Source organism: Protomyctophum parallelum (genome assembly GCF_964188405.1).
Source record: "Protomyctophum parallelum genome assembly, chromosome: 23".
NCBI lineage: Eukaryota > Metazoa > Chordata > Actinopteri > Myctophiformes > Myctophidae > Protomyctophum > Protomyctophum parallelum.
The window spans coordinates 21,167,141-21,189,374 of NC_139715.1; the positions used below are offsets into that span (position 1 = coordinate 21,167,141).

The 22,234-nt window shown below is 42.6% G+C and overlaps 1 protein-coding gene across 1 annotated transcript in view; it reads right to left on the minus strand.

The window, feature by feature from the left end:
- Window positions 1–158: 158 nt before the first annotated feature.
- The window catches only part of LOC310854287 (vascular endothelial growth factor C-like), a 29,933-nt gene continuing 7,857 nt past the window's right edge, over window positions 159–22,234 (minus strand). Inside the window, exons 3-9 of the mRNA XM_083758887.1 lie at window positions 18,075–18,318; window positions 12,480–12,670; window positions 10,129–10,259; window positions 9,781–9,884; window positions 8,674–8,808; window positions 8,112–8,313; window positions 159–2,862 (exon numbers count right to left, since the gene is read on the minus strand). Coding sequence (XP_083615013.1) covers window positions 2,745–2,862; window positions 8,112–8,313; window positions 8,674–8,808; window positions 9,781–9,884; window positions 10,129–10,259; window positions 12,480–12,670; window positions 18,075–18,318 — 1,125 coding nt within the window. The 3' untranslated portion in view covers window positions 159–2,744. The remainder of the gene's footprint in view (window positions 2,863–8,111; window positions 8,314–8,673; window positions 8,809–9,780; window positions 9,885–10,128; window positions 10,260–12,479; window positions 12,671–18,074; window positions 18,319–22,234) is intronic.

The following is a 22,234-nucleotide window of genomic DNA, read 5'->3' on the forward strand; positions in this document are numbered from 1 at the left end:
TGAACGCACCAAGGTTCCAATAATGATCTAGAACGGAACCAGTTCTTGAACCAAAGTTATTTTTGGTGGAAAAGAGGCCTAGCTCTCTGGCCCTTTTTCCACCAAAATACCTAGTCTGGCATTGCTAGGCCAGGGCCATAGAGTATAGAGTCAGACAGAGTTGCGACATTGAGGGGGCAGAAAACAGCCCAGTCACGTGGTTCATGTACTCGCGAGCCCATAGACTCCAATGCATTCTGTAAACTTCTGGTGTCCCTATTCGCCAATAGAAGTCTATGTAGACGAGCCGCCATTGGACTGGCCCCATGAAGTGAACTGAGTTGTCGTAATTCTGTCTTACTCTATGGCTCTGAGCTAGGCTAATATCACGGTGTAGATATTGTGGAACCTGCATTAAAAACAAAAAGGGACCATAGGCTCTACGGGCTTGGCCCCTTAATAATAAATTCCCACCCATGCAGTTGAACCCTGCAGGAATGCCACTGGCAGTATGCTCCTATGTCACATGTCAGGCTCATGGAAGCATGTTCATTGGGCAGTCAAGTATCAATCAACTAGGGTCTGAAAGGGGGTGGGACTTAAAAAAAAAGAGGAAGGAAGCCAGTCTGAGAGAAACGGATGAAAACAAAGATGTGGAAGTGCTGGTTATAAATGCAGTTAAATAGAGCCACCCAAACCCAATTAAGAGTAAGGGATTAGTATCACTGTGGATCAATCAGCATGTTTATGTGTTTGGAGTTGAGGTTAATTCACTCACTATTTATATTCTACCATAGCCAGCTGACATTAATAACAACACCACCAGCCTGGAGGAGAAGACAGAGTGTGAGAGACATTTCAACACATTTGTCAGTGAGTATGGAATGGATGCTATAAGAGTACTAGAATGGCATGTATAAGTATAGTTGAAGGAGTTGCTCAGTCACTGCAAACTGCATACCAGAGGATCCAGGTACAGACTAACTGACTGACTGTCTTCAAATGAGTTTTCAAAGGAAGGAGTACAGACAATACTTTCATCTTTGTAAACCTCTAAGGAGTACACGCAAGGACAGCACTTTGAAGTAACAAGGACACAAACAAGTCGGTCCCAGTGAGAGTTTTAATTAATTACATTTTAATTATTCAATAAGAGCTTAAAAACTTGGGAGACAGCAGTTTCTCTGCAGCTGTTCTCTTTCCCCCATTGCTATGTAGCAGCAAATAACACTGCCCCACACTGCTAGAGAAAATGGAAAATAAAAATCTATATAACTTACCCCAATCTCCCATTCAAATACACATGACCAAGACCAAACGTGGAACTGAACCACTACTGCTATCTCTACAAAACACATGAAGAATGCATAGGGGAAACACTGAATCCACTTTCCTTCAGATTTCTGCATTTTCCCATACCTTGATGCAGTCAACACAAGCTCAGTAAATGATTGGAGCATAAAGACATTAAGTTTCTTTTCAAAACACTTATCATCCATTTTGCAGAAAAAGGTTAACATTAATTCTTAAATAATATGCAATTACAGAATATTATATCCATACAGTATCAATACTTTAAATATGTTGAAATGTTTAAATATTTACTCACAGAGGAAGACAATGTAAAGTGAAAAGAATTGGACCGAGCCCTGGAGAAAAACAAAATAAACCTAAAGGGTTTATTAGTTGTTAGCATACGTTTCGTATGTGAGACTTTGGGATCTATAGACAATGTACAATACATGTAAGTGAAACTAGTTAAGGTAATACTCCTCCAGAGCTGTCTTTTGAATGTTCAACCAAACTGATTAGGTTGGCAGTATTTTTAAACATGTATTACAAAATTGAACCAAGAAGAGTACATTCATGAGACTGGGGTGTTATCAAATTATCATCACAGGAGCATGCTAAATGAAGATCCACAAAGACCATGCATTGTGGATGAACAGGACGATGAACGTTCTTTTCTCATATTCTTTTTTTCCTCCCTTAGGAGAGTAGAGTAGTTGCAGCCAGCGGCCAGTATCGAGTCTGATACTGGTCTGGTCTCCGGTGCCCTGCTGGGATTGTTCAGCTCCGACCAGCCAAGAACATCATGTGTTTGGGGTGAAAAAAAAGTCTATATGATTGATTATGATGAATGATGCGACTGTAACCTCATTGTAAACACCATAGTCCTTTGAAATGTATCTTGCAACCTGATCACTCGGGTCTGTTCACTGCTCTGCCCTTTTCAAAAGAGTAACCTGGTTAGATTGCAAAAAGTGAATATCTCACTATCCATGATTAATGTAATTCCAGGTTGATGCTTTTTGTTGCCTCTTAGCCTCAAGGGCCACTCTCCTGCTCCAGCTCAATGATGGGATTTCCCCATCCTCCCTCCTTTCGATTGGTCCATTCTAGTTGCCATCGAGTCATATTCAGTTTCCATTTGAGTAGTTGGGTTCACCCTGGCATGGTATTTTGTAACTTTTTGGAAGTGAGTCGTTACATGCCCACTCTCACTATTATGCGCCATAATATGCAATTTGTGGTCTTCTAAAATTCTTTAACCCTCGTGAAATTAGGTAGTTCCACTTTCCTCACTTCAGTTCCATCTTTTTGGCTCCATTAAAAAAGCAGATGATCCAAATAATTTCTCTCTCTGAGAGGAAGGTCAGAATACTGTTACATTTCCCCCCTGGCTTATAGACACAGTTTGAAGTCAATATTGTCCAATCAAAGTTCAGTTCTGCTACTTCTGCCTAGTTCCCACGCATGATTGGTTACTTCCACTCTGGCCTCATGTGGTTTGGAATACACGTGCAGACCTGATGGCTGTAGTAGAAACCATTCTGACACTTCCTGAAGTTCCTAGGCTTCCTGCATGGCAACCTGTAACAGCTGGACACAGAGAGGACATGGTCAGTGGTGGACTGTAACCAAATACATTTACTTGAGTACTGTACTGTAGGTTTTTTTTTTAGGGCTATGCCCAGCTTTGTGTGTTTACTGTCAATCATAGCGATGATTTGATTGGCTGATCACCCCATATAGCGATGATTTGATTGGCTGAGCCGGAATGACAGAAAAGTGAGGACGCCAATTGTGATTGCCCGGAATGTGATGATGTACTGTATGATGATAAGAGTGCCCCTCACTTCACACGAGTGTGTTTTTTCTTTTTAAGCAATTACGCCAGTACTTTGATGTAAAATGAGCAAACTCTTGTTGTTGAGTGACATTTTACCAGGATTGTCTATACTTTGACTTGAGTAGACTGGAGTTGAGTACTTTGTCTTATACTTTGTCCATCGCTGCATGGATGGAACAGATGGAGAGATGGGGAGGGACATGTGGTGGGGAGAGTAAAAGTGTAAATATATGGATGGATGGATGGATGATGCTTAGGACTGGAGTCAGGGGTCAATGTAGTGGATCTGGATGGAGATGTTGGAGGGGAGAAAGAGGGTGACAATTTGAACAGTAAGAAATAAAATGGAAGTGCAGTGAGAGGGAGGACGTTGGAGAGAGTGGGTGGGAAAGGAAGAGCGAGAGAGAGCAAGAATGAAAAGATGTTAGTGGGAAAGAGATTATATCACTTGGCATGAATGCACTCTGATCTTCCAAGTCCTCACATCCCTTGTGGATAAAACGTGATCCAAGCTGCCTGCTGTGTACAGTAAGTGTGTGCGTGCGGGTATTTTTCCCTAGGGAATGAAAGGGAATTTGGTTGTTTTTGGAGAACTCTCTCTTCTTCAAAAAGAAAAGGGGATAAAAAAACAGCAGGTGTACTATGTCCCACGTGTGTCTGTCTGTGTATGCATGCATGTGCCTGTACAAATGGACACTTATGCTCTGTGGGTCAGTGAGTGCTGTGCATGCGTGTGTACCACCTCCTGTGACCAGATGTCAAATCAAACTCCAAAGAGATGACAAACAATGAAAAGAATGTCAGAAGAGATAGGCTGAGATAGGCCTGTTGAGCTCATAAAAGTGTCCGTCAAAAATAACGGACTCTCAATCTCAAGTCTGTTATTCTTGTCGTATGAGTATAAGACGGCCTTAACGCCGGAGGAAGGAGTTTGTCTCTCTCACAGGTTCCCACAATGAATTAGCGTGTATAAAGATGGGTTAAAACTTCCCAGTGTCACAACTCTTTGTATGATGTTTTCATTAGCGTGGACCTCGGGATGAGAAATCATCCGGACAAACATGTTTTTTCTATTAATGTCATAATTCCATGCAGAGGCCATTTCATAGACATATAGTGACCATATGGTTTCTATATGTTACTGAATTTAAACAAGCTACTTCATATGATTGTAGCATGTATAGTGTATACGACACAAGACACATACACATATGACCCCTCGATCTCTCTCTTGGGTCAGAGAGCTCGATCTCTTGCATGATAGTTCTGGGAACATATTAAACATATACTCTCAGGCACACGTACACACACACACACACACACAGCTGAGAGCAGGCCAGTGCAGTTTGGACATTTGTCCATAAAAGGCCATGGAAAAAATATCTAAGGAAAGGCAAGAGAGGAGAAAGAAAGAGTTCTTTCTTTCTGAGGGTGGAATGTATGAAATGTCCATTGAGATTATGCTCTCATTAGCATTCTCTCTCTCTCTCTCTCTCTATCCCCCTGCAGATGCCTTTCTCTCAAAGCACCCACTTCTCTCTTTGTTACTGGCTTCAGTGGCTTGTTTCCGTTCTATCATGTGTCCATGTGTGTGTGCGTACAGTGTGTGCGTGCGTGTTTGTATGTGTGTACAGAGCATGCATTGCATTAATACATCGGTCTGTCTCTTTGTGTCTGGGAATCCGAACATCCCCGGTTTGACCCTTCCTTTGCCGTGTGTGTGTGTGTGTGTGTGTGTGTGTGTGTGTGTGTGTGTGTGTGTGTGTGTGTGTGTGTGTGTGTGTGTGTGTGTGTGTGTGTGTGTGTGTGTGTGTGTGTGTGTGTGTGTGTGTGTGTGTGTGTGTGTGTGTGTGTGTGTGTGTGTTTTCTTTTAATTGATCCTGAGCTAGACACACTCCACCCACTGGAGCTCCTCCAGACCAGTGCACTCATCAGAGCCATCTGAGAAGAAGCCATCTGCTGGGCGTAGCAGTAGCGCTAAATCTCCCTGCCTCCTGTGGGGAGAGGAAAATACTCCCCTTTTTCCATGATGGGCAGTTTAATGTGAAAATTATGATTTCAAATGTTAATTAAGTCAGAGCGCCGCTGTGTGTGCTTGTTGGTTAGCTACAGTATATGCTAACGGTCACATGCAAAGTGGTGAATCAACCTGTCAGTGCCTTATTTATAGCCATATATGTACTGTAGCCGTGATTTACAGTTTTGTATCTGGATTTAGACCTGTGATGAATTAGCCTGGGCACCATTTCATATAGGGTATATGATCCTGTCGGGAGCGGATGATATCGCTACGTCATGTTGTTGTAGTGTTTTGTAGTCGACAGGCAGGAACAACAGGCGGCAACTTCCTTTTCCCTCAAACCGATTTTTCTCAATAAAAGCTACAGGCTACGAGAGGTTTTATTGTTATTCTTCCGGTTTGAGGGAAAAGGAAGTATTGATTCCCATAATATATGTTAGCCTAAATAAATAGAAACGTTTGCCAGGGAGAGGAACTAGTGAAAATAGCAGATCTACAAGCTCACAACGTGCCGCTTCGCGCCATGTTGTGAGATTGTACTGTAGATCGGCTTTTTTTTTTATGTTTCAAAATTATAATTAAAAACTAAATGTAGGAAACAAAAAACAAAGGGACCCCTAAAAATGTGCCCATGACCCACAAATGGGTCCCGACCCAGTGTTTGGGAACCAGTGGTCTAGACCTCTCTGCCTAGATCACAGGATATTTGTCGCTTTGTATATCTGTTGCTCACACGTTCGTTGACGTCATCAAGCATGCGTTCATAGTGACGTGTCTCAGTGCAGCTACAGTTGATGCTTTGCATCTAGAATTTGAACCCAGCTCTGCTTCAATTTGTAGCTTTGTAGCGTTTGCAGCAGCTACAAACCGTCGTATGCATCTTTGCATCGTCATGTCACTGGCCTCCATTGACAATGAATGGTAGACTGTATCTTTGCATCTGCCCGTGTGAGCGCAGCAATAAAGCTAATGCATCCCTATGGTAAACAGAGAAGGCTGTTCAGCACCATGGACAGCATCTGTTAGCTCAGTGTGGGTGGGACACCCACCCATGAGCACCATTAATGGCACATATAGACCAGGGGTTCATCTCACATAGTCAGACAACTATTCCACAATCTCTGAATGTTATATAGAGTCTGGAACTACACATCCCGAAATCCGAGTAAGGAAGCTGCCATTTCCGTTCACGAAAATATATTTTAAAAATATCTTTACACTATATTTTTTGATTTCCTTTTCTACTAAGCAACAAGCTATATATGCTTAGGTGATTTCTATTTATATTAGGATACATTTGCGCGACTGTAAAGACGAAATGGAAGTGGGGAGGAGGCTCTACTTCCACTTTATTGATTACTCATGATAGAGCATGACGCAACCATTTGAAAATTGTGAGAGGCAACAATCTGGCCACGTGAGACTAACCAGGGGTGGGCAACTTTGATGATGGAGAGGGCCACTATTTTATTTCCACACTCACACCAGAGGGCCGAAACCTCTTATCTTAAATGGTATTTAACTATTTTTCATAATGCCCTACTACTTCTATTCTAGCAAAAATGTAGTTGTTTTTTGTTAACTCAAGTAAGAAGACTGCTTTGGGTGGATATGTAATGGTGGGGAAGGGAGAGCAGTTCCAGGTTTAATTGGTTGGCAGGTTTTTTCAATTGTATAATTGTGCTCTTCTGTTTATTAGCTAGCAAGTAGCATGCTGGAGCGGCCTCGGGGATATACACACATACATACTACACCAGGGAGAAGGCTATACATTTTATAGCCATAAACTACAGTAGGTAGGATTAAATAACTTTTATCTGAATGCATGCCAAGCAACAGACCGAGCGATGCTGGGATATATAGAATTCCCACACTAATATAATCCTGTGTTGCTCATGTAGGCTATATATGGGCCCTATCTTGTTTGCCGCCTTACCCCTTTTGGGACCCTCGGTTACCTTTTCTGTAGTTTGGAAGGGTACCCAACTTGAAAGTTAATCCACTCTCCGATAGACGCAGCTGTACGCCTGTACCACTGTCTGGTCACAGACAAATCTAGGGTGTTGAGTGTTGATGAGACTGCGGAAACTTGTGCAAAGCGGTGCTTTGCACAAGTTTCCGTTAAGTATTTCTAATTTATTTTTGGCTTCTCTGAACTTCTCCCTTCCTAACTTCCCATGTCCCTAGCGTGCCGCCTTGCCCCTTATCCCTAAACTCATTTACCATTTTTAACTATTTTGAAAAACATTTTAAAATTGTTCAAATAGCCGATCTACAAGCTCACAGCATGTCGATGTAGATCAGAAAGTTGAACTATTTCAAAGTGTTTTTCAAAATAGTAAAATATGGCTAATAAGTTTAGGATTTTTCTCCATAGTGGGTTGGTCAATCGATCTGAATTTGACCACCTAACCACCTAACTCCAACTTGTAGTTTGTCCACCATTTTATTAGAATGACAAAATCAGACGGAAAAAAGTCTCCACATTATTATCTTATAAAGTCACCATACCAACTTTGATGAGGCAGTATTGTGTTGTTTATAATTTTTTGGCACACTATGGGATATGTAGCCGTGCTTGCGGTCCCAAGTCTGCACATTCGGTCACATCACCATGTGGACTTTTTTCAGAAAATTCAGAAAAAATAAATAAATAACCTTCATCAGGTACTATGATTATACTAGGAGGAAGATGTTTTTCAAAAAATTGTACAGAAAGTATTAAAATTATGTTTTTATGTGGCCACACACACCAGTTCATTAAGTATACCTGGTTTTCACCATAGCACCACCCACCTGTACTTAAGCCTCGGCCACAGCTGTGTGTTGTATGATAATAGGGGAGGGGTTAGGGTTATGATGGTGTATTTTCGATAGGGCCTTTTGACTCAAAGGCTTTAATCCAAATTAAATCGATTGGATACTGTGCGTGCGTGCAAATCTTTTTTCCTCTTTGATTGTGTGGTTGCTCGTCTTTACCTGCAGGTATTGGGGTTGAATCTCTTCCCCTGACGCAGGCAGGACTGCGGGCTCTCCCGGCACTGACACTGGCAGGTGTCTGGGTTCAGAGGCTGGCTGCCGGGGCACTCCGCCTCACACACACACCCACAGAGCTCCATGTCCCATCGCTGCCCGGGAGGGCACCACCTGCCATCCCCCTGCACCTCGCACTGACACTCACCTGGGTGGGGGAGAAGGGAGGAAGAGAATACTGCATATTTCAGATGAGGTGAGAGTTGTTCCATTGGATTTCAACTATGCAGCTTGTTGGACAAACATTTACTGTCCATTAACCAAAACAAAAAACAATTGATCAACAAATGAATTGATCACTAACGAAGGCCATAATAAGTATCAAGTCATTTTCCTTTTACCAATGCCAAATTTGTGTATTTCGATATTATAAATATTTCCATTTTCAGTATTCACATGCATAATAAATGGTAAAATCGAAATATTACAATTGTGACGATAATAATACAAAACAATCCTTTCATGAAATCCTAAAATTGTGTTTATAATAACTTTTAAGTCTCCTCACATGTGTCGTGGTCCAGCCTCCAGCCGGGGTCGCAGCTGGCCTCGGTCAGCCCGTTGCGACAGACGCACTCGCAGCTGGACTGATCCAGAGCCCTGTTGGAGCCACACAGAGCCAGCAGGCCCAAGTCCAAGGCCTCTGGAACCACAGACAGCACAACACACACACAACAAGGTAAAACAATGAAGTCCTCTGGAACCACAGACAGCACAACACACACACAACAAGGTAAAACAATGAAGTCCTCTGGAACCACAGACAGCACAACACACACACAACAAGGTAAAACAATGAAGTCCTCTGGAACCACGAACGCCTACTGGTGAAACGACGTGGCGTTGGTTGCATTGTCCAACTATTACTAACCCCAAATCTAACCCTAACCTCAGTCTTAACTGGCCACGTAAGTCCCCTAACCTCATATCAGTCTTAACCGGTCACGTAAGTCCCCTAACCTCATATCAGTCTTAGCCGGCCACGTAAGTCCCCTAACCTCATATCAGTCTTAACTGGTCACGTAAGTCCCCTAACCTCATATCAGTCTTAACCGGCCTCGTAAGTCCCCTAACCTCATACCACGTAAGTCAGTTTCACAATGTTTTCACTTCGGCGGCAGTCATTTCAATTTCCTAATTGCAGCCAGTAGGCTCAGTAGAGCCCCTTGCATTGTCTTGATAAGTAACCTACTGGTTGATATGTAAGGGCTAATGTATGGCTAGGTGGTCATTGTTGATAGATAAATCACAGACGGGGTGATTTATCTATAAACAATGACCACCTAGCCATACATTATCCCGCTTATTACCCGGCTACTTGATGGATAAATTAATACATTTACCCAAAAGTGACAACAAAGCAAAGCATTTCCATGCTTACGGTAATGAAAGTATTCCAAGTTGGCCCCGCAGGGCGCAACGAGTCGCCTCGGAAACAAAGGCTTTGAGGCTTTGATTAGACAGCGGTCTGTTATAGAGCGAAGCGGTCTGTTATCGAAATAACCCACGGCTGAATTCAACGACTGACCGATCAGAATCAAGCATTCAACCAAGCCGTGTAATAAGGGTTGATAACATTGGAAGCAGGTATAGAAGAAGCCCTGTGCACACATACCCGATTCTCTCTCAGAGTAGTTGGAGATGTCCATCGGCACACACAGACAATGGACTGCATCCCATACTAGTCCAGGAGAACAGGGGCTTTGAGGGCGAGGGCACCTACACACGCAAGCACGCATGCACACGCACACACATACACACACACACATGCACATACACACATGTGCATACAGTACACACACACACACACACACACACACACACAAATAAATTAATTTATACATACCGGTAGTTCTATAAATGTGCACACATAAAAACACACGCATGCATGCACAGTTTTGCACACACACAAGCACACACACATTGCGTGGAGACCCAGCTCGCATGCACCGTGTACACTCACAGGTGTTCGTTTGCAGCTCGACGTATGATGGAGTGCAGCGGTCGTTTGTGCAGGCACTCACAGGAGGTGTGATTGACGAACGTCACCATGACCACGGAACGGTCCATCCTTGGCGGGGACATTTCCACCAACTGAGTGAGGGACAGAGGAAGAGAGAGAGAGAGGTCAGTGTGTGTGTGTGTGTTGTGTGTTACTATAGTTACTTTGGAGATACATTTCGGCTATTTTCAATAGATTTTGTACACATGTTGGACTTGTGAAGTGGCACATTCTGCACAATGAGTACTTTAAGTACATTGTGATGCTGATACTTTTGTACTTTTACTCAAGTACATTTTCAATTCTGAGGTAGTTCTAAATTGCAGTATTGGTAGGCCTACTTTTACTTAAGTAAAACAATTGAGTACTTTTTCCACTTTTTGTGTGTGTGTGTGTGTGTGTGCATGCGTTGAATGTTATCAACCGATAATCACCAATATGTTCCTTATCAGACCATGCAATGAAGCCACTATGGACATTTCCCACATACTGCCTACCTAGGCGACTAGGAAACACGGAATTACTGCTGCTGAAGCGAAAACATTGTGAAACTGCGCTATACAACAAATTTTCTTTGTTTACTTACGTGGCGGGTTAAAACTAAAGTAACGGTTAGAGTCAGGGTTAGATTTAGGGTTAGGGTTAGATTTAGCGTTAGTAGTGGGACAACGCGACCATCTTGATGATCTTCTGATAAAAACCGAAACCGCTACTTGGGGCGTATTGCTTAAATTAACGATGAGGCCTCATTCACACGTACCGAAACACCAATCAAGCAAATGTTTGGTAGTTTTTTTGGGCCACCACAATGCTTTTCCAATGGGAGTCACATGGTTTGATCAAACATTTGTGTTTGATTGCTGGTGGTGTTCTGCCCCTCCAAAAATGTTTGGTCAAACCATGTGACTCCCATTGGAAAAGCATTGTGGTGGGCGGCCCAAAAAAACAAAAAAAAACACCAAATATTTGCTTGATTGGTGTTTGGTACATATGAATGAGGCCTGAGTATTCTCCTTTGTATCAGGGTTCCCCTGCTTCCCTCTGTTTAACCCACACACAGGCAAGACACGTCAGTCATACTAATTTAAGTTATTTCTGTTTTAGGCTATTGATGCGTAGAACTGTAGACTTGTTTATTTGACTTTATTCATGGTTTATTCTGTTTTAAACTGCCATTTGAGTATGAATAAGCAAACAAACCGTGACCTTATACGGCATGCTCAAATGGACCTGGTTTCCAGTTTAGATCAAAGACACATCTCAGCACAGCCGCATGAGATGGAGGTCATGTCGTTGCATATTGTTATCACATGGTTTCTATGCTATGTGTTGATTAAAACAAGGCTTGCTGATAAAAAGGGGGGGTTTAAGGCAATTTACAAATCTGTGCAAGGGGCACTTCTGAGATAGACTGGGAATGACTTCCAGACTGAGGCATGTCGTAGGGGTGGGGGGGGGGGGGGTTCTGGGCGGTTCTGGGCGGTTATGAGGTCACTGATGTAACGGGAACTTTGGCCATTAATGCTTCACTCTGTATAGTGGACTGGGAGCCAGTGGAGTTGGCCAATATGGGGGTTATACAGTATGTATGTGGGCTGACGTTTTGCACCGGTGAGGACCGGTGGGGTATTCGAGCCAAGACCCAACTACATGTATAAGCACTACTAAACACTACAAAAGTAGCACACATCAAACACATCAAAAGCCATTACATTATGGTCCATGTTAGACAGTCTGTCTAGTAGTAACTGTATACTGCAGCATACTTTTTGCTAATTCATTTCACTAGACCGGTGCCCGGCTGTAGAGCACTGAGTCGGTAACGATGGACGTTGGAGATCCATGCCCCACCCGGCTATGCAATACCCGTTGTACCCGTGTCAGAGTACCCGTTCCACCCATCTGTCTGTGTCCCTTTTATGCCCATATATGGAGATTTCTAGATCTGTCTCTTTGTCCCTTTATTCCTATATATATGGAGTTCTGTGTCAGGCATACCCAAATATGGAGCGTTGTGATGTCAGAACAGGCCAGCAGGGGGCCCTGTTCAGAGCCCGGGCAGAGGCCTTTTTGTGGTGGTTCTGGACAACCGTGGGTTCGACGGACTCGACACCGGGCACTGCACTCCCTGTGGGGGTGTGAAACGCGTGTGTCGAATTTGAAGTTGGTGGGGGGAACGGTTCTCGAGTTACGTGGATTAGCCATACACACGTACAGACAGACATACGTATGGTGCATTTATAGATAGATAGATAGATAGATAGATGGATGTCCTCATGCTACACACAATAAGTGCTGGTATAGGTGCTTACCGTCTTATTAACCAGTGCGTGGCTGGTGTTGGTGCAATACCAGGCTTCGTTGTTGCAGCATCCGCCGCAGCGGTGCAGCGCCACGCAGCGGGGGAGGTAGAACTGGCTGGTGGATTCTGGGTATTCTTTAGAGACCTCCACGCACACTTCTCTGGGCTGACACTGCGTTTTTTGGATCTCCTCGAGTATGACTGAGAACATAGACAGATATGCACTTACACTAGGGGTTATGTATTGTAACAATAACATCCTGGCATTCCAGTTAAATAGTTTCTATGCAAACATTGACTCACAGACACTGGTGGAGGTAGTCCTGTTTTGACAGTGAATAGCTGATGGCGTGCACTTAGCCACTTATAGCCACTACAAATACTTAGTTGACTGTGGTCGGCTCTGTACTTGGTCCACTTTTCCCTCTGCAACAAATCATTTTTCTGAAAACAAGTGATGTACAGCTAACAACGCATTACAGCACAACCATTATAAGATATTTATGACGATTGTGAGGGAGGGATGCTAGGGTTCAAGTGGTTAAACATTTGTTTTTCAAGTGTTTTGAATTTAGCGAAGGCTTTTGGAATTGTTGTTTGGAATTATATGTATTTGTTACGTGCCATAATACGCCAGAATGTGCCAATGTACCTAAATATAAAGTGTAATGATAATAAGTATATCAGAACTAAAGACTTAGATGACTCCCAGTTCCGTTCAAAGAGATAGTCAAGTCAGAATTTACTGCCCGGGGATGTTTCCAAGATGGCGTCAGAGTGAACCAATTTGTTGCATTGTTTGCAATCATCGTCTGAAGTCAGAGCGCATGTGTTCACTGCGTCTGTTTAGGACTCTAGGTGAGGTATTTTCAGTTTCATAGATCAAAATCGGCATGAATTAATGAATAGTCTTACACGTCATTCAGACTGCAGTCAAATCCAAATCTAGGCCTTTAGGACTGACCGTCACTATAGTGTCCACACTGTTGTTTGTAAGTGATCAGATCAGATTTGTGTGCTCAAACATCGCTGTATATCCAAACTACAAGATCACAATGCTTCGCAGTGCAATGTGTTGGACCACTGGTGGGCCGTGAAGGTATTGCATGTGGTCCCTGACCATGCATTTAGTAATGTTTTATTGACCACAAGTTGAGAAACATTGCAGTAAATGACGTGGTGACATATGATGACGCGTCGATGTTGTCAGTTACTGGGCAGTCGGACGTTTAAGAACTTCCACAGAAAAGGGAGGTAGAATCTCAAGGGAAACTGTACCGGATTGCCTGGTTGAGTCACCATTATAAGGAAATGTGCCCATAATTAATTGCATGTGTCTGCTCGCTCATACAAACAGTAAGTTACAATAGCAAGCAACATGATTTTAATATGGAAGTTTAATTTTCCCCCCACACAACGTCCAATTCCCCCCTCCCAACACAACAGTGGTCCCCAGGTTCAAGTTAAATAGTTTCTATGAAAACATTGACTCGCAGACACTGGTGGAGGTAGTCCTGTTTTGACAGTTAATAGAGAGTATGCACAGGCATGATTTTCCCATCAGGACACGCCCCCCTCATCTAGACTGAGTGGCAAAACATTGAGCAGCATGGAGTGTTGGAGTTTGGAAGCGCTCATTGAAAATCACTCAACCGTCCTGCGTACCACCTGTTTCTAAATGTCTGAATGTCACATCATGCAGGAGGCAGCAAAATGTTGTGTTATTGAAAACAAGCACTTCCAAACTCTGACACTTAGAAAAATTATCAAATGCAGGACATTTCTTGACAGAAAGTAGCTCATAACGTTTTTATGGTGGATTTTTATGAAACAAAAACTTTGCAGATAGAAAGAGGATAATTCAAGCTTTTCATACAGCTGCAATGTTGGTGAGTTTAACATTGTTTAATGCAATCAGACAGGACTTTTCTGTTTGGATGAATGGGCTGGCAAGGCCAGAAAGTAGTTTTTTGCCACTCAGTGGGCGTTCCCGCATAACTTCCAGGTACGACGATGTCACCTCTATTGATGGTGTGCACTTATAATAGCCACTTATACCCACTATAAAAGTATACAAATACTTAGTTGACTGTGGTCTGCTCTGTACTTGGTCCACTCTGTTCCCTCTGCAACAAATCTTTTTTTCTGAAAACAAGTGATGTACAGCTAACTAAAGCTATTTATGACGATTGTGAGGGAGGGATGGTATAGGGTTCAAGTGGTTAAACATTTGTTTTTCAAGTGTTTTGAATTTAGCGAAGGCTATATCTGCATTCTGGCAGGCAGTGGCAGGATATGTGTAAGCCGGAGGAAGGTTTAAACGCTATAAAGATGCATATTAGAAATGAAGAAAACCTGCCATTTTTCTATTGAACCAGTGTTTGGAATTATATGTATTTGTAACGTGCCATAATAATTATGTCATAATGTGCCAATGTACCTAAATATAAAGTGTAATGATAATAAGTATGTCAGAACTAAAGACTTAGATGACTCCCAGTTCCGTTCAAAGAGATAGGAATCTTGTCTTGTCAGTCAGAATTTACTGCCTGGGGATGTTTCCAAGATGGCGTCAGAGTGAACCAATTTAAAGAGACTGGTCTAAGCATTGTTTGCAATCATTGTCTGAAGTCAGAGCGCATGTGTTCACTGCGTCTGTTTAGGACAGTTTCACAGCTCAAAATCGGCATGAATTAATGAATAGTCTTACACGTCATTCAGACTGCAGTCAAATCCAAATCTAGGCCTTTAGGACTGACCGTCACTATAGTGTCCACACTGTTGTTTGTAAGTGATCAGATCAGATTTGTGTGCTCAAACATCGCTGTGCAGTGCAGCGCAGTGCAATGTGTTTCCGCAAGTGACAAATTCAGTGCCCAATTTAAACAAAATTAAAGCCACCTAGGAAAGTGGTTACAATTTAGGAATTTTGCAGGCGATTTTAATCCAGATCGTTTTACAGTAAGCAAGAACAAAAACACATAAAATAGTCATCATGAATCATACGCAAGCTAAGAACCTAACAGTGGAATATCTATATGAAACTATGCGTATACACTAACACTATAGAGTGCAATGTCTACATAGAATGGCTAAAATATGCAAAAATCTGTTTCCATGTGGTTTGTTGCTGTAACTTCAGACAAACTCCTTGGGTCCAAACGGTTGCAAGAAGTTGCATGTTGACCCTTTGGTGTGGTTTGGGCCATTGAATTCCATGCGTAATCACTTGGGATAACGTGGGACGACGTGCGTCAACTTGCAACAGGACATATCACACCGCAGGGACAACGCTAAAACCGTCTCGACCCTTTGGTGTGGTTAGGGCATTAGACTAAATACAAATATTGTGAAAAAATGGACACAGAACCCCTGCTCACCCGTGCTCATTATTATAGGGTAGAATGGCTCAGGGCAGAGGGCACAGTCTTGCAATGGGCCTGGTCTTTAATATATTCAAGACTACAGAGACACCCATGTACCAGACTACTCAAACTATACTTCAATAACGCAAAAGACACACAGAGGCACAATATCAGCTCCACTGCATCTCGTTCAACCCAGATTCGACACAAACAAGGGGTTAAATTCGTTCTACTGCGATTCCACCAAAATGTGGAATGCCCTACCAACAAAGAAGCACTGAGAAAAATGTTGCGCCTTTCTTTTTTGACTACAGGAGCGGTGGTCTAAAAAACATAGAGGAAAATTTGACAGGAAAAGACTCACTCACTGTATAAAAAATGGAAAGGAAAACTCCTGGCTTAGACCGAGACTTACCTTCGTCAGTGATATATCATATAGCACTGACGAAGGGTCTTAGGACCGAAACGTTTGCTACTTTTAATTGCACTTTGAGCACAGAGCACGTTATGAGCATGTTCAAAATGTTTTCTTAAGTCTCGGTCTAAGGAGTTTTCCTTATACAGTGAGCGAGTCTTTTTCTGTCAAGTGTTCCGTCTAATCTATGCCATGGGTTTTCAACAGGTGGTCCGTGGACCACTGGTGGGCCGTGAAGGTATTGCATGCGGTCCCTGACCATGCATTTAGTAATGTAGGAAAGTGAAGATTTGTATTTAAATGTATTGTATTTACAGTATTGACCACAAGTTGAGAAACATTGCAGTAAATGACGTGGTGACATATGATGATGCGTCGATGTTGTCAGTTACTGGGAAGTCGGACGTCAGGAACTTACACAGAAAAGGGAGGTAGAATCTCAAGGGAAACTGCCTGGTTGAGTCACCATTATAAGGAAATGTGCCCATAATTAATTGCATGTGTCTGCTCGCTCATACATACAGTAAGTTACAATAGCAACATGATTTTAATATGGAAGGTTTATTTTCCCCCCACACAACACCCGTATCCCCCCTCCCAACACACAGGTTGATTCTCAGTCAGGGTGGTGGTCCCTGGTTCATAATCAGTTGAAAACCCCTGCTCTATGCCCTACCAACAGACATCAAAATTCCTTCAAAACTGCCACCGCACCTGTCTACAAACTTGCTATAGTGTTGTAGATTATTGTACGTCTTTAAATATCTGAATGCAGGACCACAATGGAAAGAAGCCCTTTATCACTATTGTATAATTATCATACTACTGTACTATTTTGTGAACTGATTTAGGCTGCCAATCTGAACATAAACTAAGATGCATCTATTTTTCCACAACGCTTCACGACCACATGATTTCCAGAATGTGCTATGAACACTTCCTACTGCCGGGCACTTCAGGTGCCGATGATACTAATTAAGGCTCTGTTCCAGTTAGTGTGCAGTGCAGTGTACAAATGGAACCAACAAACCCTTACATGTCCATTTGGTTCCATTTGTACAGTTTGTACACCCATTTGTACACCATTTGTTACACAACACCCCATCCAAGGAACCCATCCTCCGCAAACTCCACTGGCTCCCAGTCAAGTCCAGAATTGAATTCAAAATACTCACCATCACCTACAAAACCCTCAACAACCAGGCCCCCCTCTACCTCTCTGAACTCATCAACCGCCATGTCCCCTCCCGCTCCCTCAGGTCAAGCACTGCCAACCAACTGGAACCTCACAGATCCAACAAACGGACATGAGGAGACAGGGCCTTCGCAGTGGCTGCCCCTTCTCTTTGGAACTCACTCCCAACCCACATCAGAGCTGCCCCCACCTTTGAAATGTTCAAAAGCACACTCAAAACCCACCTTTTCAAACTGGCTTTCCCTACATAACCCCCCCCCCCCCCCCCCCACACACACACACACACACCCTTCTTGTTTGCCCCTCTTTTTGATTTTTATTCCTAGTTTTTAACCTTTTAAACCTTTTAATTTGTTTTCTAATAAATATGTCTGTATTTCTTTCTGTAAAGCGACTTTGGGTACCTAGAAAAGCGTTATATAAATCGTATATATTATTATTATTATTAAGGACACATTGAGGCCCACTTTTCCAATAAGCCAACAACCAACATACACAATAGCAGTGTAGCACCAGAATGACCAGAATGGAACAGAGCCTTCATTAGTATCAGCGGTAACACCTGTGAAGGAAGTAGGGCCCAAGTTATTTTCTAAAATGGCGTGCGTGCGTGCATAGAGCCCATTGCACCTTCAAATGCGCCGTCGTCTTTGAAGAGCGCCGCCTCGCGCGGCCGGCCCCACATATCCTCTTCGTCTTCTTCCGTTCGGCGGACGGGGGGCGCGGAGGAGGACGTGATGGAGTACGAGTTGAGCTGCGAGTTCTTCCTCTGACAGTGCCGAAGCAAACTGAATTCCGGATACCATAGTTCTAACAGTTCGTCCACGCTTCTCGCAGTCTCCAAACTTAGCCGGTCGTTCGCCGCTCCGGGAGCCTACACGAGAAAAAAAGAGGGAAGTAGTGGTGAGAGAGGTGTTGGAAAACTCCAATGGTGCTTTGACGTTGGCAACGCAGCATTTGTTGAAGCCGCACACTTTTTTCTGGCATGGCGTGCAAATGTGTATGTCTCCCACTTGTACAGTATGTACTTAATATAAAGTATTATGAAATTTAATATTTTAGTTTAGTTTAGTTTTTTAAGTTCTCGAGCAACAAAAAGGAGCCAAATCTACGAAAGTCAATAAGCATTGTTTGCACCTACTACACACACTCACATCAAGTCTATTCCCTCCCTCTTTCCACCCGTAGCCAAAAGTTTAAAAGGATAATAGATCTACAAGCTGTGAGCTTCTAGGTCTGCTGAGGCAGAGGCTGCAGCACACAAACTGATTATACTCTAATGTAAACGAGAGCTTTCTGCACCTGGCAGTTATGACCTTGCAGTCATTCTTGTTTTTATGTGACTATGACCGAGCATAAAATTAGGCTTAAGTGATTAAAAACTAGACGCATAATTCTTAATGAATGTGCAAATAATTGGCGGTTTGTATTCTACAATTACAGATGATAGAAGTCAAAATTAAACAAATGAGGAAACACTACACCGTACAATCAACTGATCATGATGTATACACTCAGAGTTGAGTGAACACTGAGGAATCTACTGGGTGTCTGTACTGGATAGTTTCCAGGGTAAATTTCCCTTGTTCCTTGCGGCTGAATGAAACATGGAATGCCACAGCTGCCAATGTGTTGTAACACGTTGCCGTTGGCTACTACTCTTATTATGGATTACTCTGTCCTTTCTTCACCCACTCTCACTCACGCACGCACACACACACACACACACACACACACACACACACACACACACACAGGAGTGCTGCCTGGCATTCGGGTCCTCGTGGTCACATATCTTACTGGATATTGAATAATACTTGCTAAACAATAAAACATAACAAACTGTGGTATTCGTGAGGGCCCATGTTTGCCAATAGCCCTTGGATTCTTATCAACGTTTCAACCCCAGTGGGTTCTATGGAGCACACGCACGCACGCACACACGTTCACACACACACACACACACACACTCACACACACACACACACGCACACACACACACATGTGAGCGTTGCATGCAAGCATACGCGCAAGCTGCGCTGCTTTCCTTTATCTTCTCATTTTTCCTCGCTCAGACACAGACTCCCTGTCTGTCTGTCTGTATGTCTATCTATCACCATCCATCATTTCAGATACAGTATTACACTAACAGCGGCGCCATGTTTCCCTGAGAGAGAAAGATAACAGAAAGTCAGCAGAGCATACAATGTGCTGTGCTTTACCAACAATCACCTAATTAGTTACCGTTAGTGGTCTTTATACTGCCTCTTGTCAGTCACTCTTGTTATTTCTGCTCTGAGCAACCCTCTCATATCTCAACACAGAAATGTCACTCACAGGCCCAACTTTATTATTATTTTTATTTATGCAAGGAATGTGAGCCGTGCATGTATTTGTAACATGTTTGATACAGTATGGGTGTTATGTTCCCCCATGTCTCACTTCTACTGTTTGCTCCTTGAATTGGGCCCTTTTCTCGGCTGTGAAATGAAACAGTCAGTTGGTAGGCTATTTAACACTATAGTGGTGTAAGTGCTGAATGCTATGTCATTGTCATAAGTGATCACTGTCCCTTAGTCCTCAAGCACTGTCTGCCAGCTGGATATAGCTACATCCACATTACAATTAAAACTATCACTGGTGAAGGCTTCAGCTCTCACCATTGTACCCTCTATAACAGGGTATAGGTTGGTCCTCCCTCTCTGAGAGGAGATCTAGGTACCAGTTTATTTTTAAAGCTATTGCTGGGAAGTTACCACCCTACATCACGTTGCTGCTTCAAGTGAATGGCTTGCACTAGAGGTCCCATCTGTACAGTCTGAACTGGGAAAATCGGCTTTCTGCTTCGATGCCCCTACTTCATGGAACACTACAACAAACACTAAAAATGAATGCCCAAATATCCTTATGGACAATTTAATGACCTGCTTTTAAATCTCCCTACCTCAATATGTGATTGTTTTTAACGTATGCTTTATTTCACTGTGTGTGTGTTATATCTTTATGCCTTACTTGTAGATTTGTTTTATGTTTTATCTGTCTTAGTTTTTGATTTTGTCTCGGCAGCACTGCAAATGAGGGTGAACCTCATTTGTTCCAGAAAAATGGAAGGCCCACCCTTTGTACAGTATGGCCCCCCTTCAGTGGTGTAAAGTAACTACGTACTGTACATTTACTTCGATCGAGGTATTTGTATGTCACTTTTTTTTACTTTTACTTCTACTCCACTACATTTCAGAGCCAAATATTGTAGTTTTACAATTATTTGAAAACTTTAGTTTAATACTAGTTACTATGTAGCTTGTAGATCTTCTATTTTCAAAAGATTCTTATACATTTGAAAACTTGAAATGAGACATTCTGTATAATGAGTATTTTTACTTTTAGTACTTTAAGTACATTTTGATACACCATGACCTGTTTGCCACGAAGAGGTAGAAGTACAACTGCCTTGCTTAATTAAAGGACAACTTTGGGTTTTTTCAACCAAGGTTCCTGTTTTAGGTTGTTATAGACGCCTTAGCAGACGACGTCACACTGCAACAGCATGCGCGCGCATAACGGCAGCAGAAGAACACCACCTCTCATAAGATGCAATGGAAAAGTTCTAACTGCACTAGCTCACGTGTAAAAAATGCCCCATCAAACTTTCAGATGCTGTTTTTATCCCAGTATGGAGGAAGAATGGTTAGGATTTGTATTGTGATCTCTCGACCCTTGAAATATATAATCCATTGGTTTCTGTTGTCTTTGAACAATAATAGCAATTCAAAACAGTTATCCTTAAAACCACACCTCCAGTCGCTGCCGTAAGAACGGGAAGTGCGCTCATGATCACGGCAGCAGAGCCTGGTTGTCCACGGCTGCACACGCACCTGCAGCCCATTAAGTATAATCTATGCTTCGTCCCGTGATAGTGTCGCGCACGCAGACCTCTATTGCTCACAACAGTCGTATCGGATTTTGGTTCTCCCAGTCCTGGCAGAGTAGTTCCGGAGCAACGGATTGTGTGGCCTTGCTCATTCCCTGATGGACTGATCAAGGGTATCTACTGGGACGTGAATCGGGATTTGCTCAACCCCGGGTGGGTCGCCTGAGTGAGGGGTATGATGTTGGAAGACCTGAAACCCCGCGTTGACCTCAGGATACATCACTGAAGATACGTCCCAGGTGCATCCATGCGATGTATTCTTTTTTAGTTAGTCTCCTAGGGTGCATCTCACTTGCCAACACACAAGAGAGATTGAATGGACTGAAAGTCTGAAACCAGCGCTCCCCAAAACAACAGGTTTGGAGATCTGTTGGGAATTGATTACATGAAACAGTCACCCAGTCCCAATGTTTGTAAACAAATAATTGGTCTATTAGAGGAAGTAAAAAAATAATTTGCTGCTTTCTTACGTTTTAGCGTGTTTAGCTATTTTTAACAAGGGGGCGTTCTAACAAGTGTCTAAATATGTCTTCTTTTTTTTTTTTGCAAAAGATTATGGCGATTACTTTATTGTTATTTGCTATAGTCCTACTAGATGCCAAGAAATTACATCTGGTACAACAGTAGTTGTTTTCTTTTTATATATATATATATATATATATATATATATATATATATAGCCACTTGTAGTAATGCCCCTGTGAAAAATAGCTAAAATTATTAAAACGAAAGAAAGCAGCAAATGAAAAAAATGTAACACTCACTTTCTAATAACAATCACATATGTAACATGAAACAAAGTTGTCCTCTATCGACACGTTGACAGTAGTTCTTGTTGTAGCCTTGCTCTCCCGAGCCT